This window comes from Puma concolor, chromosome E4 (genome assembly GCF_028749965.1).
Source record: "Puma concolor isolate L17-30 chromosome E4, mPumCon1.1.hap2, whole genome shotgun sequence".
NCBI lineage: Eukaryota > Metazoa > Chordata > Mammalia > Carnivora > Felidae > Puma > Puma concolor.
The window spans coordinates 36,735,788-36,763,343 of NC_141683.1; the positions used below are offsets into that span (position 1 = coordinate 36,735,788).

The following is a 27,556-nucleotide window of genomic DNA, read 5'->3' on the forward strand; positions in this document are numbered from 1 at the left end:
CATCTCAAATTTCACTCCTGGCAAGTCAGCCCAAAGCAAAATGATGGCCCGAATGAATCTGGTCATTGTTCCTCTTCACATATTCTTGGGCTCTCCTTTACTAACCTACTCATCACCCCTTCCCCACCATTCCTCTTCATCTATAGCAGACTCTGCTGTTAGGAAAATAACCTGTCATTTACCCCTTAGTGTGGATTCAGTTCTCTATTTCCTAAGCTTATGTTGAGTAACTACTGTCACTCATTCACTTAACAAATATTCATTGATTGTCTATTCTGTGCTAATAGCCTAAATAATCCCTCAGGAAACTTACATTCAAGCAGACATTCTATCATCCCTGTTAAAGATCTTGTATACCTATCTAAGTGTCAGGGGAGGTCAGGGGAGGTATAGGAGAGGTGGTGAGAGGTTTGGGGGAACAATGCACAAAGGGGCCTTCCAGGGCTGCCTGTTCCAAGCTTTGGCTCCTACATAAACACTTGATGGGGCCTGCATCATTCCCGATTCCACCTGTTCATACTGCTGATTGGAGATCCTTAGCTCATGCCTGTGTATAGTGGAGGCTAGGCAGAAGGGAGAGGCTGGCTCAGGGAGACTGGGGTTGTTTAGCAGCATACCTCCTTCCGTGTTTCACTGCAGGTTGTGCGGGTATCCCCCCTTCTATGAAGAAACTGAGTCTAAGCTTTTTGAGAAGATCAAGGAGGGCTACTATGAATTTGAATCTCCATTCTGGGATGACATTTCTGAGTCAGGTAAGGCTACCAGGTGTGAAGGACAAGATGACAGGCTCAAGGCAGAGGGTGCCAAGAGAAAAGAGCTTAACAAAAGATGACAGTCCCGGCTCTTGAAAGTCCCTAGGGAAACTTATAGACCAGGCTGCCAGAGAAAGTGGAGAAATCTTCATCTGGCTCAAAGGCCAAATAAATTATTTGCATCCAATGTTTAGGCTTTTGTTTTCTGGAGGCAGAACCACAGCATACCTGGTAAAAGAGGGGAGGTGGTTTAGATAAGGGGCCAGGAGGGCAGCTTGAGGCACAGGGGAATGTTCCAGGCAGGAGCAGCAAAACCAAGGCCAAGTTTTTCCTTTCAGATATCAAGACTGAGAGTATGCAATGTCTGTATGTGGGAGAGAAGGCAATCATTACATGTTGTGGGGCCCATTAAGTGCAGATCAGCGCTGGGACAAGGCAGCATTCACATGTGTGCCCACGTGTGGGTGCCTGCGCCTGAATGGTGCAAACGAATACACTCGTGGCGTGCAGGCACGTTGGTGCCTCGTGATAAGAGATGTATCTGCAGTGCTGTGTGGGTGAGGCTACGTAGAGCCTCTCTTTGGTGGTTTATGGTGGGTTGTCGTTAGGTGGCTTGGATTTTTTTTTTTCTCTTTTAAGACTCTTAAAATTGCCTCTTTGGAAGATTAACTAAAGATGCATTCATTGCCACCCACCAGCCCGGAAGTGAATTTCCATCAGTCACGAAATCTGGCCCTTAGTTGTGTCTTTGATTGCTCCCCTTAGCCAAGGATTTTATTTGCCACTTGCTGGAGAAGGACCCGAATGAACGGTACACCTGTGAGAAGGCTTTGAGGCACCCCTGGTGAGTGAGGATGGGGTGGGGTCTGGACCCTAGCCTTTTGGTTCCCCAGATGCCATGATGACTCATTCACATGGTGTATCCCCAGAGTTTGCTTGCCCTGAGCTCTTTACTCTTACAGCATCCAAGGAGCATAGACTTGTCTATCCGGTCCAGCTAGAGATGCAAACAGCATTTAATGAAGTGGGTTCTGACCCAGACGTGGGGGCTGCATCATCTCGTCAAGGGCAGGAGACAGACGCAACCAGCCTCTGTCATCAGTACTAGGATGCAACCCTCAGTACCAGCTGTGCAAGAGGCACCGGGAAGAGGCAGCTGTGCCCTGTCCTTAAGAGAATCATCCCAAGTGAGGCGATTTGTGAGGAATCACAAAGCAACCAATCAGTAAACTGAGTAAATAAAGTCTTGAAACACTTTCTTTTCTCATGCGACACCCCTGCTCAAGATTCCCAGTAGCTCCCCACTTCCTACCACAGCAAGCCTAGATTCCTGTGCCTTTTCAGGTTTTCCCCATTCTGGTCTGACCCTTTACCTCCAACTTTATTTCCCCCAATTCCCGACACACATCCTCTATTCCAGAGAGGTCTAAGAGTTGCATTTCTCTTCCTGCCCTCCCCTACCCCATATACCAAGCTCTTTCCAACCTACACCTGGGGTCATACTATTTTCACCACCTAGAATGTCCTGCCTCTTGCCTTGTATGTAGCATCCTTGAGGACCGGAGCAGTTTCTGCCCTTCCCTGATGCCCTGGCTCCTGCAAGCCAGGTACCCCTCCTCACTTCTCTTTATCAATCACACAGCTTACATGAATGACTCTAGTTCATGGCATGGAACAAGGCTCCACCCCTACACTGGAAAGCCCCAGGAATCAGTAGCAACATGTGTTGCTCCTCTGCGTCCCTAGTACCTAGAAAGTACTGCACACATGGCAAATGTCTAAGGAACACGTAGAAATGGATGATGAGGGCAAGGGCAGCCTGTATTGGGCAGCCTCCTTCAAGAAGGCTTCCAGGAGGAGATGGGTTCCAAGCAAAGCTTTGAGCTAACAGAGAGGGCAACCCAAGCACCCTCTGACACAGGAGCTGGTAAGCCTTGTTTGTGAAAAGCTGGAGAGTCAGTATCTTAGGCTTAGCCGGCCATATCATCTATACTGCAACTACTCAGTCTGCCCTTATCACCTGGAAGTAGCCATAGCTCATACCTGAATGAATGGGCACATCTGTGTCCTAGTGAGACCTATTTACAGAAATGAGCAATGGGTAGATTTGGCCCACGGGCCATAGTTTGCCAACCCTGCTGTAAAGCAAGATTTTGGTTTTGCCAAAGCATTGGCCCCCTAATGACCTGCCCAGGGGGACAGAGGAGCCTGGTTCCAGCCCATTCCTACGGTGGGTCACTCTTCTTCTGAGTTCACTCAACTAGGACCTGCATGCACAGCTCCCTGCCCAGCTCCTGGATGAGTCCCATAATCACCCACTAGCCAGGTGTCCCTTCTATATCTACAGGATCAATGGAAACACAGCCCTCCACCGGGACATCTACCCATCAGTCAGTCTCCAGATCCAGAAGAACTTTGCCAAGAGCAAGTGGAGGGTAGGTCGCCCTTTCTGGGGAGGTAGCAGGCTCTTCTGGGCCACTGGAGGCTGAGCTGGGGCAGGGCTGGTGGAGGGTCTGTCCTTGGGGCTTCCTAGCAGACGCTGGACCCTCTCTGAAATGAGAAGTGGGCAAGTTTCAAGAGGCCACAGGGCAAAGGGAAAGTTTGAGCCCTTCAGCCCTCTGGGAGCAGAGGTGGCCAGAGGCTGCTCTTGTGTCTCCTCAGCAAGCCTTCAATGCAGCAGCTGTGGTGCATCACATGAGGAAGCTGCACATGAACTTGCACAGCCCAGGCATCCACCCAGAGGTGGAGAACAGGCCTCCCGTCACTCAAGCCTCAGAAGCCTCCAGACCCAGCTCCTCTGAGCTCACCATCACCGAGGCACCTGCCCTGGACCAGAGTGGCGCACTTCCTGCCCTGCCCCGGCTGCCCTGCCAGCACGGCCCCCGGACCGCTGCGCCCGGTGGCAGGTCCCTCAACTGCCTGGTCAATGGCTCGCTCCGCATCAGCAGCAGCCTGGTGCCCATGCAGCAGGGGCCCCTGGCCGCTGGGCCCTGTGGCTGCTGTTCTAGTTGCCTGAGCATCGGGAGTAAAGAGAAGTCCTCTTACTGCTCCGAACCCACACTCCTCAAAAAAGCTAACAGAAAACAGTACGTATTTTCAGCCAAAGACAGAGGCCTAGCCCTGCTCAGGCAAAGGGACTGAAAGACACTGACCAGAAGGAGGAGGCTCTGCAGGGTGGGAAGAGCTCTGGATCAGGGGTCAAGGGAAGTGCCTCCAGTCCTGTCCCTCCCACTAGCTGTGTGGCTGCTGACAGATCAGGCAACGTGTCTGTTTCTGGTTTGCTCATCTGTAAAATCCTACCCACCTGCTCAGCCTGCCTCACAAAGGTACTTAAAAGTTTAGTGAAGCAACAGGAATTATAAATGCCTGCAGAAAACTGGGCACGTGTGAGTGATGCACACTAGATTCCTTGACTTTCCAGAACCGCTGTGTTGGGGGAGGAAGGGAGCTTCGTTGTCATCTTGGTCTTTTCGGCAAGGGCTTGTACTTTCCAAACCTGATAAAGGGAGGGCTGAGTGGATGCCATGGTCACGGGGAACCACCCAGATCTTCTTGCTTCCACAAATACTTCACAGCCTGCTGCCTCGTTTGCTTTCCAGGAACTACAAATCAGAGGTCATGGTGCCGGTTAAAGCCAGCGGCAGTTCCCACTGCCGGGCGGGGCAGACTGGAGTCTGTCTCATCATGTGATCCCCGGAGTCCACGCCTGTGTCAATTTTCAGGTGAGGCGACCAGAGGTGGGAGGGCCAGGGCGGGGGGCTCGGGGAGGGTTTCTGGCCCAGAAGGAGAGCCCCAGCACAGGGTCTGAACGAAGGGGTCTGAGGGGCACCGGAAGCGGCAGGCCCACCCCCACCCTGAACCCATTTCCTCTGCAGGAGAGTTGTCATCTCTTCTCTACCCTTCCAAACCCGGCATCCACCCTGCAGCAGGGAGGAAGGCGGAGCAAGCGGAGCAGGGCCTGGCAGGAGTGGTTTAGGGTCGGAAGCAGCACGCTGCCGCCCGGGGCAGACCCTCACGGAAGGCCCAGCAGTGAGCCCCGAGGCGCGGAGGCCTCGTTGAAGCCGTGGGCAGGAGGGCGGCATCCACCCGTTTCCAGGTCTCCCTGACCTGCCTGCTCTGCGCCCCCACACCCTGCGTGCCGTGGCTCCGTGCAGTGTACTAGGTAGCTCTTGCCCGGGTCTGTGTTGTTTGTGATGAAAAGCTTAATGGGCTGGCCAGGCTGTGTCACCTTCTCCAAGCAAAGCCATATGGAGCATCGACCCAGACTCCCGCTCAGCACACACTCGCTCCTGCCTGCCAGGCCTTTGTCCTCAAGGCCAGAATGGGCTCATTAATGTAGTCGCTTGCCCATCTGCATGAATGACAGTCAGCTCTGTGGGCCACCCATGAGCTCTCAAGTTCCCATCCTTGGCTTTAGGATTAGCTCCAACCGGGTTGAGACGCGGCCAGCCTGCCCCCGGCTCACTTCTGAACCACCTCCCTCCCTGCCCCAGGCCCAAAGCAGCCCACAGCCTCCAAGATGAAAAAGAAAGAAATCAATGATTAGGTACTGCGAGGAATCCTTATCCTGACCAAGACGCCCCACCCACACCCAATGAAGTACAAATTGCAAGTTGACGGTTTTCATTTCAGATGGTTAATTCTCATCCTGCTTCTGCTCTTCTTTCTCTCCCTGGAAATCAGGGACCTTATTCTTGTCCCTCCCTAGTTTTCTTGTACCCCGTCCCCTCCAGCTTCATGCTCGGTGTTGTGCTCAATAAAACGGACATATTTTTCTCTACGAGGCTTCATGTGGTTCTTCTCAAAGTCAGCAGTGGCTCTGGGACTTCTGAGCCCGTGCCGGGTGGAGAGCCTGGGGTCTGGCAGGGGGGTGGCTGATGCAGACTGGGAGCATAAGGTATGCCAGGTACTTAATGACAGGAGTTTCGCGCACTGACTCATTGACACCTCAGAACGACCCCCGGGGTAGGGTCTGTGCGAGCCCGAGCCGTCAGGCTCCAGCATCCATTCTCCTAATGACTGTGGTAGACGATCATGAGTTTAAAACCCAGCTCTGCCGTGCCCTCTGCCTCATCTGTGACCTTGGGGGGGGTTACACAGCCTGTGCCTTGGTTTCCTCACTTGTCAAATGGGAACAGCACCTACATCACAAGATAATGCACATGATGTCTCTCGCGCAGTGCTCAATAAGGAATTAACGTGATTAATAATAGTCAAAAAGTTAATGTAGGTAAAACGCCTAGCACATTGCACGGGCTGTGGTTAGCACACTCACGTCACGCCTTTTCCACACACACGCAGTTACCCGTCATCCATTTGCAACTTCTCTTTGAGATCCCAAGAGACACAGGTTCTGCCTCTGGAGCTGGGTGAATTTGGACACAATACTTCCCTTCTCTGGATTTCTATTTCCTCATCTGTAAATGAGAAACTGGATCGCTGCTCAAAGATGAAAATACTTGGTGGTCTCTCAAGGAAGGGATCCATTGGGTCCTGGGGCAAAGGGGTCCAGTCACCCTAAGTTTGGGTGATGAGCAAGCTGTACTGAGCAAAGTGGGGCAGCCTATGCTTCCTACACCACCAGACCTTGGGCTTGAGCAGGGGAGCACCCAGGAACCCCAAGTGTGGGACAGACACAAGTGACAGAGATTTACTTAATGGGGAGGCCATTTTCTGAAACTCTTTCAACCTCCAGACTTCTTTCCAAAGATTTTTATTGGGCTTTTAGTCTGTACATCACTTTTTGTTAAGATTTTGGGTTCGTCCAGGACTCAGCCTCAGTGGAGGATGAAGGGCATGCACGCTGCCCAGTCAAGCTCCCTGCACTTGAGAGCTCCCAGTCACAAAGGCACGGCCCGCCTCCACCCTCTCTGTCTCTCAAATGTAATTTCCCATCATCTCTGGCTCAGCTGCAGCCCAGAACAATCTTAACAGCTGCACACCAGGGGTGGACCACGCTGTGCTTTCGGCTGTATAAAAGTCTCCTGGAGCTGGAAAGCATTCCAACCCAGTCTGTCCTCCAGAAGTAAAGAGGGCAGACGGGCAGGGCCAGGGGCTGGAAGCCGGCACGTCACTTACAGGTGGCATAGTACAGCACACGCCCATTGATGTGGTCGCGGATCTGTTCCACGTGCTTCTCCAGCCCCGTCAGGTCTGCCGAGCGAAGCTCGATGGCCTGGCTCCCCCGAAGCAGCTCCAACTCCATGTCTGAGGCAGATGGAACAGCAAGGGGAGGAGGCGCTGGTGAGATACCCAAAGACTCCAAACCCTTCTCTTCCCACCCGCTTGGCAGCAGCCACAGGTGAAATCACCTGTGGGGGAGCCTGGTCACTAAGGCAAGTTCTCTCCAGCCTCATGGCTCTCCACCCGTACCCTACTCTAGAGAAACCAGACCCAGAAATCCCCTAGTCTCCCCCTCTGCTCTAGGCAGAGCAGTTGTCCCAGACTCGTGAGGGAGGCCACTGGCACCGAGATTACCAACCTACCACTATTGGACTCAGACACTGCCATCCCACTAATGGTCCTCAAGTGGGCACCATGGCAAAAGCGCTGGCTGGGGGACCAGAATTCCTCCGCGCTTTCCCTCCCCCAAATACCACCCCAGATAAATCTAGTCCTCCCGCCAGGTCTGTTCCCCACGCCGCCACCAGATCCTGCGGAGGATGTGGAGGACAGCCTGTCCCTCCTGTCACTGTCACCCTAGGAAAGAGGCCCCTCTACCACACTCCTGAGAGCTGGCACCCAGCATCAGCCTGAACTTTTCCAGGAATAAGGAGGGGGTGCACTGCCTCACAGGGTTCCAACTTCAGGCAGCTCTAGCTGTTAAAAAAGGCTTCTCATGAAGCCAGAGTCTGACCACTTCTGGCCCCCAGCCGGTTGTCCCAGGTCTGTCTCCTAGGGGTGTGGGAATATATTTGCTCTGTCTCCCACATGGAAGTCGTTCAAATGTCTGAGGCCACGTCTTCTCAGATCAAATCTCCCTAGCTCCTTCACCCATTTTTCATCCAATACAATTATGGACACTTCTCTAACTCCCAGCCCTGCTCACCGTCCCTCTGATACGTGCAGGCTTTGTCAACATCCTTTCTGAGGATATAGTAGCCACCACTGAACAGCACCCGCCGGGTGAGATCCCACCAGGAGAGTGTAACAGGGGCATTACTGGGATGCCAGTCGGTTAGTGGGCACCCATATGGACCTTTGGGTTGACCACGTATTGAAATTTTAGCAGCTGCTATTATGTTCCCTGGTCCCCTCCCCCAGGAGGCCCCTATGCATGATCTTCCCCCAAATCCTGCAATTAAAAGTAAATTCCTGAGGTGCCCGGGTGGCTCAGTAGGTTAAGCATCCGACTTAGGCTCAGTTCATAATCTAAAGGTTTATGGGTTGGAGCGCCTGGGTGGCTCAGTCGGTTGAGCATCCGACCTCAGCTCAGGTCATGATCTCACGGTCCGGTCCATGAGTTCAAGCCCTGCATCGGGCTCTGTGCTGACCGCTCAGAGCCTGGAGCCTGTTTCAGATTCTGTGTCTCCCTCTCTCTCTCTCTGACCCTCCCCCGTTCATGCTCTGTCTCTCTCTGTCTCAAAAATAAATAAACGTTAAAAAAAAAATTCAAAAATAAATAAATAAATAAAAGTTTGTGGGTTGGAGCCCCGCATCGGGCTCTGTGTGGACAGCTCGGAGCCAGAGCCTGTTTCGGATTCTGTGTCTCCCTCTCTCTCGGCCCTTCCCCCACTCATGCTCTGTCTCTCTCTGTCTCTCAAAAATGTATAAATGTTAAAAAAAAAAAATTAAAAAAAAGCAAATTCCTACAGACAGGTAAATGCTTGTTCCATTGCTACCACCTGGCCTTTTCCGGTTGGTAGACGCGTGACCCACATCTGGAGGGCAGGACAGGTCTTGTGAGCATCTCTGCATTCCCCTCAGCCCCATCACTGTGCCTCATATTCCTAGGTGCTCAGGACTCCCTTCTGGTCTCACCCCCTTAGCACTGCTCGCTCTGACAAGGGTGGGCCTCAGAGACCTGGGGTTGGGACCAGCCTCCTGGGATGCCCGGGAGTCCGAGCCCCGGGACGGAACCCTCACCTTTCATCCTGTCCATCATCTCCATGGTCTCCCCAAATAACTCCTCTGCCTCTGTCTTGACGCTCAGGATCCGGCTTCCCTGCTCCCCCAGCATGGGGCTACGACCCAACTGGTCCTTCAATTCAGCATATTTTTGCTTTATTCTCTCAAATCCCTGAAAAACATGGAACAATCTCAGTGTCACCATCACCGCCACCCAAAGTTCTAAAGACCTTTGGCTAAAGCTCTCGATACCATCCAGATTAACACACGGGCACGAGGTGCCTCCTGACACTCCCCAGAGGGTTGCTTTTGCCCAGGAAAATCCCTAGGCCACAAACTATACCTTAAATTCCTTCTGTATTTCCCTCCCTCCACCTGAGCTCCTGTCATTTCCTGCCTAACTTCCTGCACGGTGCCAGGCACTTACTTGTCATGTAGCAGCATATTTGGCTGCCTGCCACTATACTGGGACCATGAGAGCCAAAGTTCCTGGTATGCTGGAGACCCAGACCAGAGGCTCTCTGATCACCTCTCTGACATAATTCCAACAATGGTGGGACCCAGGTTAGGCTAAGTCAAGACTGCCTCTCTGGGCTGGGTAGCCACAAAGGGGACAAGTTCTGGACTGGGTACCGACAGACCTGCTTTGTAGGTGAGCTTTGGGCCTGGACAAAGTTACCTGTCCATCTGTAAATGGGGAGGGACTGGGTAGATCATTCACAACACCCCTGACCAGCTCCCCAGAGGTGGCCTGAGGTAGAGTCCTGAAGCCCTTTCTGACGATTCTAGAATAACATGTTGGAATTGCTTTCGAACCCAGGGTCTCACAAAGCGTACAGAGTCCTCTCCTGCTCAGGACCCTCACCCTGGCTGTGCTGCCTAGGATGAAGTCTGTCTGCTCGTACCTCCTGGGCGCTCAGCGCCTGCTGTTCAGCGCCTTCCGCGAGCTGCTGGGCCTGAGCTGCCTGTGCCCGCTGCTGCCTAGCCTGCAGGCGGAGCGCCTCCATCCGTGCCCGAAAGTCACCCAGCTGCTCCGTCATGCCGGCCACCAGTCTTTCCGCTGGCCCCAGCACCTGCTGAACCTTTGTGGGGAAAGGGACACCTGGGTTGTGGTGGGTCTCACAAGCGGGGGCCTCGTCCTCCCCCTGCCCGACTCATCAGGCAGCGAAAACTCTCTCCAACCAGGATACCGCTGTTGTCCCCCTGCCGATCCTCTATCTGCCCCCTGACATCCGGGGCCCCTCCCTCTCCAGCTCAGCTGCCCCCCGCCCCCACTGCAGCCCAGAGCCCACCCCTGGCCATCTGCACCCAGCCACAGGACCAGAAAACCAAGGGCTCAAAGCTGGGCCCAGAGCTCATAGTCCTCCCTCTCTAGGTCCCCATCCAAGTCACTTTCCGGCACTTTCTAGCCCTTGTGCCTGAAACTGTCTCTTCATTCTCAAACACGGGGGGAGAAAGCCACACCACGTCACCTCAGCAACCCTTTCCTGGATAAGCCGAAGGGAGCGGCTGGTGCCTTGCATGGTGTCCTGAGCCTCCTGCAGTGCCACTGTGCCCTGACGCAGGTTCCCCACCACATCCTCCACCTGGCCCTCCACCACGTGGGCTCGGCTCCTGGGGACCGAGGAGCGGAGGAGAGCGGAGAGAGAAGGAGTGAGCAACAGTGAATGAATAGATGTGTGGCTCAACTCGTGCAGTAGTTCAAGAGAACATCCTTCCCAGCTAATCAGGGAAGATTAATTCAGTAGCTTTTCCATCCCAAGGCCCCGCCAAGCAGGCGTGGTATCAATGTGGGTGTTATGTCCGAGATACCCTTCGGGCACAGTTTCCAATGTGGAAGACAGGGTCACGTGAGTAAAGTTTCCCGTGGATGCTGTCTATCACCTCACCATCCCCCCCACCAGGGCAAGCACCCCTCCTGTCCCCCAGCCCTCTGCACCCCTCTGATATGTACAGATTCTCTTCCCTCTTCCCGCAACCAAAGGAGTTGGGGAGCAAAGCAGCAGGCCAACCCTGGGCAGGGAGAAGCTCGGGGCCCAGGGCCATACCTGGCCTGCTCAGCCTCAGCCTGGAGCCTGCGAGCCCGAGCAATGTCCTTCTTGGTCTGCGACAGCACCAGGTCCACATTGGGTAGCCTGGCTGCGATGGCCTGGATCTCATTCATCTTCCGCAGGACGGTGGCGGAGTCTGTGGGCAGCCACAGGGCCAGCACGGCCTCACTGACCTCCTGGATGGTGGCTGCATCAGTGTCAGGGTCTGGAAGACAAGCCGTCCATCAGACCGGGGGAGTCTAGCCCCCCAAAATGAGAGGCTTCTCCGGGCCGAGCAGCGCCATGGGAAGCGCCACGGTGACATCTCGGCCCCGGCCGCCCGCGGAGCTGCTGCGCCCTCTCAGGCGCACTCAGGTGCCCATTCTCGGTTTCCGGGAACGCTGCAGGAGGATGATTGTGGACACAGCTGTGGCAGCTCCGTGTCTGGTGCCACAGGAAGCTGCAGGCTGGAGAGAAGGAGGTGGTGCCAGCCAGCTGGTACTGCACAATGCCTGGAGCACAAACATAATCAGCCCTAGACTGGGGAGAGCGGCCAGCAACTGGAACTGACTGCTTCCTTGGCAGTGAGACCCCTTCCACGCGCCCCTCCTCAGGCCAGAGTGCTCATTTTTGCAAAGGCAGAGAAAGATTGCCAGGTCTTTGCTCAAATGTCACCTTCTCGGGGAGGCCGCCCCGGCCATCCGATCTAGAGTTGCAACCTTCACCTGTGCCAATGCCCCTTATCCTCCTTCTCTGCTTTATCTTTCTCCCTAGCATCTATTGCCTCCCACATGCCGAACCCTTAACTCATGTCTCTGGTTTTCTGTCTGTTACCCCACTAGAAGCTCCACGATGGCGGTGCCTGGGCGTCATCCGTATCCCTGGCCCCTGCCGTGGTGCCTGGCCCCTGGAGGCACTTGGTGCTTGCAGAGTGAATGAATGACTAAAGGCCCTCCAGACCCAGGCCTCTCCTTTACTATTCAAGCAAACTGGGACAAGTCAAATGGCTTCTCTAAGCTCAGTTTCCAGATCTGTGAAATGGAAATAAGGATCCTCAACCCGAAGGGACGAAATGAAACACTCAATCAGCAAGGGTCTTACAACCAACTCTGAGTCAGAGAATAAGGTCAGACGTAGAAGTACTATCTCCTCCCTATGTCTCCCTTTCACTTGTACACATTCCAGGTACAGATGTGGTAGGAGAGGGGGCACCTGCCCACCCAGATGCTTTGTCCTGGGGCTTGGGGCCAGAATGTGGGCGACTGAGACCGCAAATCAAATCAGACTCAGTCCCTATCCTTACAGAGCTCAAAGCCTAGTGGGACAGACAAACACATAACAAGGAAGGCCAGCCTGAGTGATGAGGTTGAGCACAGGGAGCTCAGACAGCCACTGGAGGAGCGCCTAACCACATCTGATGGGTCCGGTGAGGGGGTGGTCAGGGGGGCTCCTGGAGAATGGGCCATCTAAAGGATTCTTATAGGGGGAGTAGGAATGAGCCAGGTCAAGAGAGGTGGGACAAGGGAGCAATCCAGGAAGAAAAATATTAACAAAACTGTGTGTGTGTGTGTGTGTGTGTGTGTGTTTAACAGTACAGCAACCTACAGTGTGGACAACAGAATGAGAAGAATCCCACCCACATTCCCTCCAAGCTGGATGAGCTCTTAGGCAGGTTACTTAACCTCCCTGTGCCTGGAGTCCCCTGCTACAAAGTGGTAGGCAGTCACGATTAAATAACGCAACACCTATGAGGCACTTAGACCAGTGCCAGGCACTTAGTAAGAACTCAGTAAGCCAGAGCTATTTTTGTTAATTCCATTTGAAAACCTGGGAAAGACCACGGGTCGTCCTTCCTCCAGGGCCCTTCCACACACCCCACGCACCGACCCTGTGCGCAGCAGCCACTGGTACCTGCACCTCCTACACAGTAGTCTAGAGGCCAAAACCCATTCCCATGGGCACTGTGAGAACTGTCCTGGGCCCTTCACAGGTGCAGGCTTTCCCACATCCTGCACCTTCTCCTTGCCCCTGATCCTGTCAAAGGACTTGACCTGAGGCACACGTATAACATAGAAAACAAAAGGGTCCCCTCAGCCCAGTGACTCCCTGCTTGTTCATGTGAGGCCAGGCTACACCCCAAAGAGAGACTTCCTACCCCCTAGCCAGGGCTGACACCATTCAGCCTTCACTGGGCTTGGCTTGGGGGAAGATCTTATCTATGAGTCTGAACCCCAAATTTTGGCCTGCCCCTTTGTCCAGGTTTCTTTTTTTTTTAATGTTTATTTATTTTTGAGAGAGACAAAGAGAGTGTGAGCAGGGGAGGGGCAGAAAGAGAGGGAGACAGAGGATCTGAAGCAGGTTCTGTGCTGAGAGCAGAGAGCCAGGGGCTCAAACTCATGAACCATGAGATCACGATCTGAGCTGAAGTCGGAGGCTAGTTACCGACTGAGCCACCCAGGCACCCCTGTCCATGTTTCTTGAGCACCATTTCCCTACAACCACTCTCTCCCATTCTGGGGTTCCCTGGGAGTCTGACTCCAGCCTGACCTCAGGCAAGCCATGGCTCCCAACAGATCCTCCCTGCCTCTCTCCAACCTGCCTGTTTGGAGCAAAGGCATTGCAAGAGTAGCACGAAGAGGCCTGTTGTAACACCAAGCCCTCAGCTCATATTAACTGGGCTCCCAGCCAAGCAAATTCCCTGGCAGGGAACAGAACTCTAATAATATCAACTCATATTCCTGAGGCAACTTTAATTTTTCAAAGCACACTTTACATCAGTTACTAGATCCCCAGAATCAACGTGAAATACTACCATCCCAGCTCGCAGAAGTGAAAGGTGAGGCAAAGAGAAAAGCAACCTGCTCAAAGTCACAGGTTTCCTGAGTGCTATCCAGGAATCTTTCCACTCCCAGGGCACCAACAGAGGGGATCTGGTTCATTTATTCATTCAACCGACACCGGGTGCTTTTCTGTGTCTGGCCTCATGCGGGGCGCCAGTGACACAGTGAATAAGACAGGCAGCCGTCCCTGCCCTCCTGCAGTTTAGAGTCTAGTGGACAGACAGACAGTGCATCCCGAGACGAATGAATTCAACAACCACAGGCTCAGAGCAAAGCAATGAAGGTCAGACGCTGGGAGCGGTGGTGGGGGTTGGGGGGATTGGGAGTGGGTACCAGATGGGGTGGTCAGGAAAGCGCCTCTAGGGAGATGATATTTAAATTGAGACCATAAGGAATAGAATCAACAGCCTTGGAAAGAGCATTCCAGGCAGAGAAAGAGCAAGTATAAGTCTCTGAGGTGGATAAGAGCCAGCCTGTTCAAGGATGGGCAGTGAGCAAAGCAGTGAAGACACGGCCACACCCGGGAGGTGAGCAGAGGCCACAGTAACTCCAAGAATGAGGGGAAGCCAGTGAGGGATTTGAAGCATTTTTTCAAAGATGTTTTAGGTTGTTCTGTTGAGAGTGAACTGTAAGGGAGCAGGGGTGGGGGAGGGAGAATAAGTGAAGGGCTGTGGCAGCCATCCAGGCGAGTGGTGGGCACCTGGCCCAGGTGGCCTGGAGGCCAGGGAAGGAGGCAGCCAGCTGCTGTGTCAGACACAGGGAATGGAGGGTCTAGGGCCCTCTCAGGCCGAAGGAGAGAAAGGGCCAGGCTCACCTGACAGGAAGTCTCGGACCTGCTGGATGAGGCGTCGTGTGCGTCTGACATCTTCCTCCATCTGGGAGCGGCTGGCGCTCACCTGGGTCTCCAGGCGCTGAGCATCTGACTGCACCTTCGAGGCGGCCTCCTCTGCTGCCCTGATCTACCAACACACGCTATGGGTCAGCAGCGATCAAGGCCCCAGGAGAGCCTCGCAGCAGCCCTCAGGGATTCTGTGGACACCCGCTACCCTATATCTACCAGGGAAACATTTGTTGCTAACCTAGTTTGGCTCTGGAAAAAATGATGTAGAGTCAGGTAGAAAACACAACACAACAAAACAAAACCCTCAGAACATTGGCCCCAAACTCTACGTCTCTCTTGCTGTGGGGCCTCAGACAAGTCACCTAACATCCCTGGGCTTTTGTCTCCTGGCTGTGAAATAAAAACTGACCTGCCCCAGGGATCCCATCCCCTTAGCCTTTCTCTACATGTGCCCACCCCACCTTGGCTGCACCCACCATCTGCCTGGTCTGCTGGAGCTGGGTGTTGAAACCCTGCAGCTGCCTGGCCACCTGGCCCGCAGTCCAGAAGGCCCCACCCGCTTTGGGGAGGACGCCTCTGCAGTGAGAGCCACATGCCGTGCCATTGTCTCGGGGACACAGCTCTCCAGGGCACACTCCTGGGGTACAGGCCGTCTGCCTGGAGCCCCCACAGAGCTGTGGAGAGAAGGAGATGTCAAAGAGGGTACCCAAGGCTCTTCAACAACCACCCCTGTCCCACACCCAAGAAACAAACCGCCAGACATCTCCATAGCAACCAGGCACCAGCAACTTGTTTCCTTGGCAACCACTGAGCACACCGTGAGGGGCCAAAGATTGGGATGGGTGGGGGAGTAGGGTAGGGTCACAGTGCCCTCGTAGGAAAAGTATGGCAGCAGTTGGCGTGTGACAGACTGAAGCAGGGAGATCCAAGAAGTGGGGCTCCATGCCATGAGTCACCTTGTTGATGGTGGGCATCAGATCAGGCAAGGAAGCCATCCCCAGGCTCAGAGCTGCGAGCTGGGGACCTCCGGCTCCCGTTCCTCCTCCCACCTGCCCCTCCAGCCTCTCTGCCTCTCTCCGGCTGTCCCTGAGCTGGAGGAGCAGGTGGAAGCCGTCGGAGACCTGCTGAGCAGCCTGGGAGGACCGCTGGTAGGCTGCAGTCAGCACCCGGAAGGCCCCTGTGGGAAGACGAGGGGAGAACTGAGCCGCCGCTGGCCCTGGAGGCCGGGAGACGGAGGGCAAGCAAGAGCGGAGCCCAGGTGCGGTGTGGCGTGGCCACGCATACCTAAAGGATCCGTATTGCTTATCCTTTCAAACTGTTCCTTCTTGCTCTGATATATAATGAGCAGGCGATTGAAGCTTCTGTCCAGATTCTCCAGGTCTCCCGGGAGGGACAAGGTCTCCTCCTCTAGGGCCAGATCAGGCTGCAGGCCCTGGAGAGTCCGCCTGAGATGGGAGAAGAGCTTTGGCTAAGATACGGGAAGGAGGCTGCCTCCCCAGAACCCGGCAGCCCCTCGGAGAAACCTCTCTGAGTCAGGAAAAAGGCAACAGAATGCAGACCCTGCAGGCTGAGGAGGGATCTGCTGGAGAGCCAGCACAACCTGCCCCCCACCCCTGTCCCTCGGCAGGCAGATCGCAGGAACCTCTCCTTCCCTGACCTGTGTGCTTCAACCTTCCTGAGCCTGCGCCACCTCCATAGCAGGCTTCCATGAGGAGCATCACCCTAACCCGTTTCTCCTCAGCTCGCTGCAGGCTGGCTTCAGCCACCGCCTGTACCACCTGTATTGCCTGCTTGCTGGGCTCCCAAGTCTCTTCTCTACAGACCATGCCTCCCATGAGCACCCATAGCCGCGACCCACTGGTCATCTCCACCCAAAGGGGGTTAGGATCCATCAGCCCTGGCGCACAACCATTGAGTTTTCAGAGATTCCTCTTTCCCCATCTCCTTGGCTGGTGTACCAACCACAAACGCCCCCCCCCCCCCCCGCCCCGACCCCCGCAAGCTTTGCATCCTTCACCTACAGGCTTTGCTCTGGCATAGAGCATCTTTCCACAGGACACCCTTCCATACCTGCATTTCCAGTCTACCAAATACCTATGGACTCACTACTGAATTTTGAGACTTAGGTCAATCACACACCTGGATGGCTCTGGGCACCGAGAAAGTCAACTAGTGCTTGGGGAATGCAAACTAATTATAGAAACTTCCAGAACCGAACCTTACAAGAAGACACCCCTGCTGGTAGGAAGGAGGTGTGGGTGGGACCGCTCCCATTCCAAAGGCAAACACAAGTTATTTTTAGAGCCCCTGCCTCTCCAATGCCCTGCACCAGGGTGACTAATCCAGAGCTGACTCTCTCCCACAGGCAGCACCGGGCACTTGAAAGAGCCCTGGGGCTCTTGCCTGCACTCTGAGTCCCAGCTCTGCCCCTCAGTGGCCACGTGACTCTGTCACATCCCCTATCTGTGCCTGTTTCCCCATCTGCAAAATGCAAGTAATAACACCCACCACCCCAACCTCATAGGAGTGTTGCAACAGTTCAAAAAAGGAGCATATGTGAAAATGCTCTGTAAACTGTAAAGGGCTGTACAGTGGAAAGAAGGACCAGTGTGTGCCACTTATGTGAACCCGTGTGATGTAATTCCTCCAAGTGTTTGGCAGGGAAAGGGAAATTACCTGATGGAGAAAATGGCATTGGCCACCTGGGACACCTCCTGCTCGGTGACCGAGGCACTGGCGAGAATTGCTTGGATCTGCTCCATCTTGCTCTTTGCACCCATGATCCGGGCAGTCAGGCCAGGATCCTCCAGACCCAGCCCTGGCCACAGGCTGGCAGTGGCATTGCGCAGGCTGCTGAGGCGCAAAGCCTGCCCCCGGAGGTCAGCATCGTAGCTCTGGAAGCAAGGGTGGCAGGCCACACACACTGGATAGCGGTCACAGTAACCTCGTTGGCATTGGTCACAGCGGGGTCCGGTCAAGCCAGGGCGGCAGAGGCAGCGGCCCGAGGCCTTGTCACAGCCTGGGCCCTCTGTTCCCCGGAAGTCACAGTCACAGGCTAAGGCGGGGAAAAAATGATGGTCAAGGTCGGGGGGTCAGGAAGATAAAGGCACCTTGTGGGGAGAGCCTGAAGCGGAGGCCTATCTTCAGGGCCTGTCTACGTGGCTTAGAATAATAGACCGCCAAGGCCAAAATAAAATCAGGGCAATGCAAGCAACGAAAGCAAGCCCTTAATTTAGCACCTACTGTGCGCCAGGCACAGCTCTAAGTCAGACACTCACCCACTCACACATGAACTCGCTTTAACTTCGCAGCCACTCTGTGATAGAGTTAACCTCCCTTATTTTCCCATTTGTAGAGATGAAGCAACAAGACACAGAGCTGTTAAGTACAATGTGCCCCCAGGAAACTGAGGCCTTGGCGAAAACCACCCACACCAAGTCACTCGGGAGGACAGAGGCCACGCTGAGACCAGAGTTGGGTCTGGGCACTCCAAGTCCCATGCTCTTGTGGCTACTTGTCAAACTGACTCTAGGGAAATTTAGACCTTTCCCTCAAGACTCACTTTCTCCATCTAGGAGGGAAACCCTCCCCTTCCTGCCTCTGCCCCGGAGAAGGCTTCTGGGAAATGCTTTCTCGGGGAAGTGGGGGGCAAAGCAACCCTCCTGTCGTGGAGACGGGGGCGGCCTGACGTCAGCCGGCCCTGGGGTTGGGAGGCTAAGTGGGCTGGCTGGCTGGAGCAGTTGTGGGGAACCTGTGCTCTCACAGAGCTGCCAGGACCCACACCACCTGTCCAGTATGAGATGTCCTCCCCTACCACAGACCCACCCACCGGCCCTCCACCAGGAGCCCGCCCAAGCGCCCCCCACCCCCACCCCCGCCCCCATTGCCTCAGCATCGTGCCTCTCAGGAAGCACCCACCACGGCATCCTGTGCCTGTGTCTCCATAGGTCCGGTCAGGACACTGGCGGAGGGCTGCAGCGTCGCAGGTCAGGCCACCGAACCCTTCTCGACAGGGGCACTGCCCTGTGAACTGTGAGGGAGAGCATTGTGAGGGGACCTCCCTCGCAGGCCTGGCCTTGCCCTGGAATCGGGGGCCATGTGCCAGATCCCTGGTCAGCACACAGAGCCCGGGACTGCCTACAGAGCGAGTGTGCCCCCCAAAACAATGGCTCCCATTCAAAGACAAGCTCTGAAGGCAAGGCCCCCGAACTGCCCTACAGAAGGTCTGACGAATCTGGCATTGCAGAAGCCTCAGAGTCACAGAGGGAGAGAGGATGGGGACAGAACCAGACCAGTCTGACTTCAGAAAGACCAGAAGGGCAGCGCTGGGGGGAGACAGAGGTTGGTGGGCAAGACCCCTTTCCTCCTCGTACCTGGTTGCACTGGGGGCTGAGGGAGTTGTGAGGGTCACAGGCACATGGCTCACAGCCCCGACCGCTGGCCAGCTTCCAGTGATAGGGAGCGCACTGGTCACATTTGGGGCCCACCACGTGGGGCAGACACAGGCAGTGCCCGCTCTCCTCATCACACGGCATGTCCCGACGAGACCCCAGGATGTTGCAGTCACAGCCTGCAGGAGGGAGGGGAACTGAGCTCACAAGACAACCAAAATGCACCCCTAGGGGACACACATCAGGGAGACAACCCAACCCGGGAAAAGAACCAGGCAGCGTCGTTCTTTCCAGAGAACCTGCCTGCCTGACTCACGAGGCCACTGCACTTTCCTCCCTGGCACCTGGCAGCTTGGCCACCCACCCTCCAACTCCCTCGGGCCGACTCAGTCCCACCTTCTAACCTGGGCCTGTGCTGCCACCTGCTGGAGGCCCATGGCACAGCATCCGGCACACACCACAGAGAGGCACTCACGACTCTGGTGGCCGGTGCAATCTTCCCCGTGATATCCCAGATTGGGTCCCCCTACTCACGGTGGCAGCCCTGTGGGTTAGCATAGGTGAGTCCTGTAAATCCCGGCTTGCACAGGTCACAGCGCTCCCCCTGCACATGCTCCTTGCACACGCACTGCCCAGTCACTGGGTCGCAGGGAACGCCCGGCACTGCCCCATCGGGATCACACTCGCAGGCTGAGAGACAGAAGCAGCCACCACAGCAAGAAGAAAGAAGAAAAGCAGAAAGTTCAGAGCAGACTGTAGAAGCCAGACTGCCTGGTTCAAACCTTTATTCCAGCACGTACTGGCTTACAACCTTACAACCTTAGTCAAGTTACTTGAGTCCCCTGTGCCTCAGTTTCCCCATCTGTAAAATGGGGATAATTATACAACGCTCATGGGTTTCCTGTGAGAAACAACTGAGTAAATGAAAGGCGGGTAGAACAGCGCTTGGCGCACGTTAAGTACTATAGAAGTTTTTGTTGTCGTTGTTTGCCGAACGACTACTATATGCCAAGCGCTGAGCTGTGCACGCATGCATGTTGCCTTATGAAATCCTCAGGATAACCCTGAGGTTACTCAAGGCCACACAGCAAGCAACTGCAGGAAACAGAAGTCAACTCTTTCCATAAATAATATCAACAGGAAGTGAACTAGCTTTCTTCAACTCCCACACCTAGGCCTCTCGGCAAGCCTTTCAGAATGCAGATTCTTCCTTCGTCTAAAAAGTCTGGTGATTAACCCCTCCTGATTCAGATTGCTTCAGTCCATTTTGCTCTCTCTCATGTACAAACTCACTGGCCCCTGTGAACGTGCTAAGTCACTCCTGGGAGTTCGGTGCATATGCTCATTCACCAAACATTTCCTCAGCACCAGCCATGTGCCTGTCATTGCAGGAGGGCCCAAGGATATGAGACACAACCTTTGCCATGGAGGAGTTCTCGATATTGGGGGACATGGAAAAACATGGAGCAAACCTCAATACAACATGGTAAAGGCAATAGCATGTATACGGACGAAGTACTTATTCTGCCTTTTCCAGGTATGATTTACATTGCCAAACAGTGTGTGTGTTTCTCGACAGCAGGAACTATATCTTATATTTACTTTTGTCCCTCCTGTGTCCAAAATAAGGGCTACGTAGGGGCGCCTGGGTGGCTCAGTTGGTTAAGCATCTGACTTCCACTCAGGTCATGATCTCGCAGTTTGTGAGTTCGAGCCCTGCATCGAGCTGTGTACTGACAGCTCGGAGCCTAGAGCTGCTTCACATTCTGTGTCTCCCTCTCTCTGCCCCTCCCCTGTTCACGCTCTGTCCCTCTCTCTCAAAAATAAATGAATATTAAACAATTTTTTTTTAATTAAACAAAATCAGGGCTACATCATGATTGATTGACTGATGGATTGATGGTCCAGAGAGGTAAAGTGATTTGCTTAGATGTGCCCAGCTAAGTTAAAACAACTCCCCACAAGTTCTGGCAAACAACGAAGTCTTCACGCTTCCTGAGGGCTTGTGTGTCCCCAGGGACACGTGCTCCGTGGTACCCAGAGAGGATGGGGAGTAATAGGCAGATGATACGCTAGGTCCCCAGAGCCCCTACTCACGGATACAGGTCTCTTGAATGGGAGCTCCAGGACGCCGGTTGCGGAAATAGTGCAGCTGACACCGCTCACAGTTCTTGCCCTCGGTGTGGTCCCGGCAGTGGTCACACACACCTCCGTGCGCCCCCTGGCTAGCGGCGAACACAGTTGGGTCGAAGTGACAGGTCTCAGAGTGCCCGTTGCAGTCGCATGCTGCAAAAGGACATTCCCAGGGCTGACCGTAGGCCAGCACCACCACCATCCACAAAGCATATGCCATGCTAATGCACTAGCATCTCTTGCAACTCTGCAAGATGTTCAGGTTCAGGAAATGGGGAAACTGAGGCCCGAGGAGCCTTGTGTGACTTATTTAAGGTTATATGGCCAGTAAGAAAGCAGAGCAGGGTAAGAATTCAGGCCTCTTAACTCCCAATGTGGAGACTCACCTGAGAATAATGTCTGCGTTGGGCCAGAGAGAGACCTTTGAATGGTCCACCCCAACCCCACCTCCCCACCCCGACTACCACCGCGGATCTCCTCCTGGGCCACTGCCTCTCTCTGGGCTGGGGATCCTTCTTTCCCTCCCTTGTGCAGAGAAAGGCCCTGACTGCAGGGACTCCTGTGAAGCAGGGAACCAGATAAGTCCTACACAGGACAAGACCAGTGGAGGACACAGAAGATAGAGGATCTGAGGTTACCATGAAGCCATGTGGCATGAGAAGCAAGGACCAGCCTTGGTCCCTTCAGGCCTGGCTGAGGAAAAAGTCCGGGGAGGCAGAGGGCAGGTGCAACCTAAACTCTCTCCATCCGCACAGAGCAAGGAGAGCTTACATTGCAGGGGTGCAATTAAGGTTAAACTTAAATAATAAAGAATAGACTCTCCCTGTGTCCCAGATGAGATCATTGAGGCCCAGAGGGGCCATCACCCCAGCCAGTCACTACAGGGGAGGAGGTGAGTTCTGGACCATACGTTGGCATTCATGGGGGTCCTGGTCATCTGCAGGTCTCCAGGGCCGATTGTTGTAGAAGGGCGCACAGCGTTCACAATTAGGGCCGGCGGTGTTGTGTTGACAGACACAGATATCGTGGACCTGGAAAGGGGGCCACCAGCCATCAGAGGGCCACCAGCCATCAGGAATAATCATCAGAGGGATGTCCCAGAAATGGACCTGCCCTCTACCCACCCCACCCCCACCACCACTCAGGATCCAGCTCAGACCCCACCCCCTCCAGACTTCACTCGGCTCCAGTGACACTCTCAGCTGCCTGCTTGTGTGCTGGTGTGTGTGTGTGTGTGTGTGTGTGTGTGTGTGTGTGCGCGCGCGCGCACGCACATGCTCAGATGCATGTACCTGCCCTCCTATTCTAACTAGGTATTTAAAAAGCTCATTCTTTGCCCTTGAACATCCCCGTGATGCCCAGTCCAAAGCAGCACCTGGAAGGTGCCCAGACACCCTTACTGGTAAACTATGGTTCTGGAAGCTTGTGGACCCTCTGCAGATTTATATTCCAGCAATCTTTGACTGCGGCTGATTGTCTAATGGGACTGCTATGATGAATTGTTACCAGACTTATTAAGATATAAAAATAGAATAGCTATTGTGTGCTCATTGTCTTCCAAATTAAGCCCCACACCCTCAGCCTGGCATTAAAGACTCCTACCATGTCTGCTTCATCTTTATTTCCCACTCGGAACAGCACAGCCAAGCTGAACCTCCAGCCGCGTCCTGTCCAAGCCCTGCTTTCCCCTACCTCTTAGCCTTTACTGATGTTTTTCTTCCTGCTTGGTATTCCCTTCTTTCTCTGGTAAGATCCTGCCAGCTAGAATGGCACCTTCTTCCCCAGGCCTCCCTGGTTCCCCTAATTCCGTGGATCTCAACCCTGGGTGCAACTCCAGAATCACGTGGGAAGCTTTTTTAGAACTACCATGGCCAGGCCCAACTTGATCCAGATCTCAAGGACAAGGCCCAGGCATTGGTACTTTTTAAAGTGGTGATTCCACTGTGCAGCCAGAGTTGAGAGCCCCTGGGGCTGGTGTGCCCTATCCCGCCCCTACATCCCACAGCATATTGTATTCCTCATCTATCAGCAATCCTGTTCTGCCTGGGTTCTGCTCATTTGTCTCCAGGCCCTAATAGATGACACATTCCTAGAGCTGGTGTCCCCTCTGGCCAACTCTGCAGCCCTGGGTAGAGGCTGGCCCAGAAGTGGGAAGGATGCAGCTGGCCAGAGCTCTTTTCACCTGTATTTCCCTCTAGGCCCTTCTACGTGATTTCTTTCTTTTTTTTTTTTTTTAATTTTTTTTTTCAACGTTTATTTTTTATTTTTGGGACAGAGAGAGACAGAGCATGAACAGGGGAGGGGCAGAGAGAGAGGGAGACACAGAATCGGAAACAGGCTCCAGGCTCTGAGCCATCAGCCCAGAGCCTGACGCGGGGCTCGAACTCCCGGACCGCGAGATCGTGACCTGGCTGAAGTCGGACGCTTAACCGACTGCGCCACCCAGGCGCCCCGACTTCTACGTGATTTCTTAGTGCCCCTCCATCACTAGGGTAAATGAGCTCCCATACGTTAGTAGAAGAGCTGAAGCTCCAAAGAATAGAAATGACAGCTTCTTCTGCTTCTGAGCGCAAAGTTGTCACTCTACGGATGCTTCCCGTGTGTGGTTTCACAGCAAACCCCCCAGGGTTGCTGGTGAAGTTGGAGCTTCCCTCTCCCATCCCTGATGCATCCATCTGACTCATTAGTCAGATGGTCTGGGGTACTTTTAGCATCCACGTTAGACTCTGTTCTCTCCCACCTTCCCTGTATCTCGCCACTAGATGGGACTCTAGAGTCCCCAAACCAGTGGCTCTCCACCCTGGCAGTGCTGAGAATCACCTGGGAGCTTTAAAAACCGATAATAAACTTGGAGTATCTGAGGATGGAGGTCTGGGCACTTTCTTTCTTTTTTTTTTTTTTTAGCTCCCCAGGAAGTTAAAACGTGTAGCCAGGATTAAGCAGCATCACCTTAAGCGCCAGGCAAGACCCACAGATTTGCTTATGTGTAACTGAAAAACAAACTATTACAAACCATAAGGCAGGCTTAAAGAAGTCTTACAAAATTCTGATCTTTGAAATAATAATTAGACTCTTTTTCAGTGTTGCTAAAAGGTTAAATACCCAAGTTTTAAATTCAGTGCCCTCCTTGTTTTATAGGCGCCCCAAGAATGTCCTCAGTCTGCTTTGGTCTTGCTCTCTCCCCTCAGCCCTTCCCACCCAGGGCTGTCACCTGCACAGCGGTAGAGGGGCTGGAAGAGGCTCCAGGCTTAGGGGCACAGCGGTCAGCGTGGCCATGACAGAAGCAGCTCCCCTGTAGACGCAACTGGGACACTGCATAGTAGGCGCTGGGGGCGTGGTAGCCTCTCTGGGGCACAGGGGCCAGCCTGGTGAAGTTGATTCTCAAGTTTGTGATTTCCCCCAGCTCTGAGAGGGGGAAAACAACATGGAGGGAGGGGATTGGGGAAGGGAAAATGAAGAAAGGAAGTTAGAGGCAAATAGTCTCCTAGGGCAGGACAGATAAGGAGAGAAATTCTGATCTCACCATCTGGTCTTCCCTGCCTCCATAAGGTTGGTTATATGAGGGGCCATCCTCCTCAGCCCTCAACCCTCCCCAGCAGGAAAGACCCCTGCACTCCAACCCAGGCCTCCTGAGTCTACCACAGAGCCTGATGGAATAAGCAGGGTGAGTATTAAATCCAACCATATTGACAGAAATAGGAAAGACCAGGCAATTTCTATGTCCCAAGTTCCAACCAACCAACCATGGCAAGTCCCAAGTTCCAAGTTTTGTTCCCCACCCGCAGTGGGGAGAAGTTACCACACTGACCTTGAATTTTTTGACTTTGAGTTGCTGGAATCCCAGATGCTAAATCCATGATGTTAAGTTGAACCTACAGAGAGATGGAAAGGGAAGGCCTGTGGAAGAGGTAAATGGGGTGCCCCCAACGCCCCTTTCCACCAATGTTGCACCCTCATCAGACTTCTCTGAGGCCCTTCTCACCTCGAACCTGAGTAGACCATGGATGTGAGGGCTGCCAGCTGCACTGAGGGAGCCAGATGGCCACTGGGCCCTAAATGTGTGTGTGTGTAGACAACCACACCTCTCCATTTAAAAATACAGATATCCCAAGAATTTCCTGATTTCCTTGGGTCAAAAATAATGGTGAGATATACAATGTGCACATGAGGGTTTAGGGAATATTAATTTTCCAGACACCTAGGATGAATGAGAAGGTCCAGGGCCCAAGGATTCATGGATGTGGTAACCGCACTCTAGACAACCCCAATTTTAACTATGCTTTTCCTCTTTAATAAAAACCATTCAGGGTCACCTGGGTTGAGTGTCACATTCGATTTCACCTCAGGTCATGATGTTGAGGTTTGTGAGATCAAGCCCTGCATCGGGCTCCACGTTGATCGTTGAGCCTTCTTAAGGTTCTCTCCCACCCTCTGCCCCTCCCCTGCTCATCCACGTGTGTGTGTGTGTGTGTGTGTGTGTCTAAAAAAAACAAAACAAGACAAAACAAAAACAAAAAAAACAAAAAACCCCATTCATTGTATGGGAATTCATCTGCATATTCCAGAGTTTTCATATCAACCTTCCACGAATCAGGAAAAAGCCCTGTGTTCGGATCTGGAGTCTCCGGAGTGTGGTTAACAAGCAGATGGGGTCTGCCGTAACCCAGGAGGACTTGCTCCAGGGAAGGAACAAGGCACCGCCGACAGGGAGGGCAGCACTCTGAGCACTGGGTGCCCAGGAGAACAGCTCTGAAGGCTGCTGGAGCCTGAACCAGAGAAGGAAGGACAGAGAACACAGCAGCCCTCCAGCGGCAGCTGCTGGGTGGTGAGAGGAAAGGCAGTCACGAAAGAAATGCGAGAATCTGACCCCAGGTGAGAGGAGTCCAGTTGGGGAGAAAGTTCTGAGCTGTTTCTAGAAGCAGTTTCTCCGTTCCAGCTCAGGGTTAAATTCTGGTGACACAGAGCCCCAGCTTCTACCTGAATTTCCCCAAGGGAGAGGCAGAGGGATTAAACTGAGAAAGCTCATTCTGGTGTTAAACTTTACCAAGGTGAAACCAGAGATCAAATTAAATGTGTGTACTTTGCTCACGTGAATCTAACAACCATCTCAAAGTCCTTGCACTGAAGCAGAGTCAATTTTACCCTCTCCACCGTGGGGACTGTGCCAACGAGATGGAGCGGTGGCTATGGAAGAGGGGAAGAGGGCACGGTTGGATTATGCAGGGCCCTAGATGTGGTGTTAAAATATTCCTCCTGAGTAGCAAAGGGGACAAACAGCAAATATTCTGAAAGCGGCCAGAGAGGTCATTATTGGAGGGAGCAGGAAAAACAGCAAGGTGCACTGACGTCTTCTCCAGAGGCTGGGTGACCGTGTGAGCAAATGTGATGTCAGGGACCTCCCCTCCCCCACCAACCCGTGCCTATTTTTCCAAGTCCCCCCTACCTACCTTCCCCCCGTCCAGATGCCCGTTAGGCCTCTGGGGCAAGGACTGGCACCGAACATCCTGCCAGCTCTGAGGCTGGCCCTGACGGACCCGGGGGAAGACGGAGGCGCAGTCAGCAGCCAGGTACTGGTACACCTGCCAGGTGTTGCCGAAGTCTGCGGACCGCTCAATCAGCATCCCGGCGGGCAAGGGCCCCTGCAGAGGCACAGACAGGGTGGGGGCCTGAGTGAAGAGAAGGGGCCACTGCAGAGACATCATCACCAAAAAGCCTCCTAAAGATGCACTGGTGGTCCCTGAGAATCACAACGAGGGAAGGAGAACGGGGCGAGAGGGAGCGGGTGGGCTTCAGGGCATCCAGGTCCGACGGCAGACACCCTGGCCAACACTGGAGAGCCCCATCGGGTTTTCCCCAGGGGGACTGTGGAAAGCAGGAGAACGGTGATCTACATTCCAGAAGGCATGATTATGATCCTAGTTCAGCGCACCATGCAGGTGGCCAGGCCAGAACATTCTCCCACGGTACTTCCCACAGTCAGCTGTCCGGGCCCTCCAAACCTCTCTCCCCACGTCACTGGAGAGGTCTTTCTAGATGACTACTTGACCATGTCACTCCTGCTCCAGGCCCCTCAGTGGATGTGCATTAGCTAGAGATGAAATGCAAGCCTCTCAGCATGACACGTTGTGTCCTTCCACCCTCGGTGGTTTCACCCACTTCTCGTGGCTTTCAATGCGGTCTTCGTGCTGACGGCTCCCAGCTTGGACCGTTTCCTCCAAACAGACCCACATCAGGCCCTGTCTCCTGTGGCAGCGCACAGCCCCCTGATCTCCCAAGTAGGCGCCACCTGATTTCCTTGTTCACTCTCACCTCAGTTAGGCCCTCCACCTACAGACAGAATGTCCTTTTTAAAACATAAAATGGACTGTGTCATTCCTCTGCCAAAAACCCTAGAATAGCTTCCCACTATTTTTTTCCAGCTTATTGAGATCCTATTGACCTCTAATATATGTAAGTTTAAGGTGTCCAACATGATGATTTTTGACGCATGCACAAATTGCAA

At 53.8% G+C, this 27,556-nt stretch overlaps 2 protein-coding genes across 7 annotated transcripts in view; one reads left to right on the forward strand and one right to left on the reverse strand.

The window, feature by feature from the left end:
- CAMK1G (calcium/calmodulin dependent protein kinase IG) overlaps positions 1-5,532 on the forward strand; it is a 29,551-nt gene extending 24,019 nt beyond the window's left edge. For both annotated transcript variants that reach the window (XM_025920993.2, XM_086694596.1), the window contains 6 exons: positions 640-752; positions 1,518-1,596; positions 3,100-3,187; positions 3,414-3,838; positions 4,352-4,474; positions 4,628-5,532. In XM_025920993.2, coding sequence (XP_025776778.1) covers positions 640-752; positions 1,518-1,596; positions 3,100-3,187; positions 3,414-3,838; positions 4,352-4,442 — 796 coding nt within the window. In that variant the 3' untranslated portion in view covers positions 4,443-4,474; positions 4,628-5,532. The remainder of the gene's footprint in view (positions 1-639; positions 753-1,517; positions 1,597-3,099; positions 3,188-3,413; positions 3,839-4,351; positions 4,475-4,627) is intronic.
- A 917-nt stretch (positions 5,533-6,449) lies between these two features.
- LAMB3 (laminin subunit beta 3) overlaps positions 6,450-27,556 on the reverse strand; it is a 62,641-nt gene continuing 41,534 nt past the window's right edge. For all 5 annotated transcript variants that reach the window (XM_086694585.1, XM_086694586.1, XM_086694587.1 and 2 more), the window contains 18 exons: positions 26,502-26,693; positions 24,863-24,926; positions 24,266-24,459; positions 21,965-22,085; positions 21,019-21,207; positions 19,456-19,611; positions 18,904-19,100; positions 18,449-18,560; positions 17,207-17,585; positions 15,815-15,975; positions 15,487-15,707; positions 15,007-15,204; positions 14,504-14,648; positions 10,868-11,075; positions 10,292-10,433; positions 9,725-9,901; positions 8,838-8,991; positions 6,450-6,959 (listed from right to left, as the gene is read on the reverse strand). In XM_086694585.1, the coding sequence (XP_086550711.1) occupies positions 6,823-6,959; positions 8,838-8,991; positions 9,725-9,901; positions 10,292-10,433; positions 10,868-11,075; positions 14,504-14,648; positions 15,007-15,204; positions 15,487-15,707; positions 15,815-15,975; positions 17,207-17,585; positions 18,449-18,560; positions 18,904-19,100; positions 19,456-19,611; positions 21,019-21,207; positions 21,965-22,085; positions 24,266-24,459; positions 24,863-24,926; positions 26,502-26,693 (3,147 nt within the window). In that variant the 3' untranslated portion in view covers positions 6,450-6,822. The remainder of the gene's footprint in view (positions 6,960-8,837; positions 8,992-9,724; positions 9,902-10,291; positions 10,434-10,867; positions 11,076-14,503; positions 14,649-15,006; positions 15,205-15,486; positions 15,708-15,814; positions 15,976-17,206; positions 17,586-18,448; positions 18,561-18,903; positions 19,101-19,455; positions 19,612-21,018; positions 21,208-21,964; positions 22,086-24,265; positions 24,460-24,862; positions 24,927-26,501; positions 26,694-27,556) is intronic.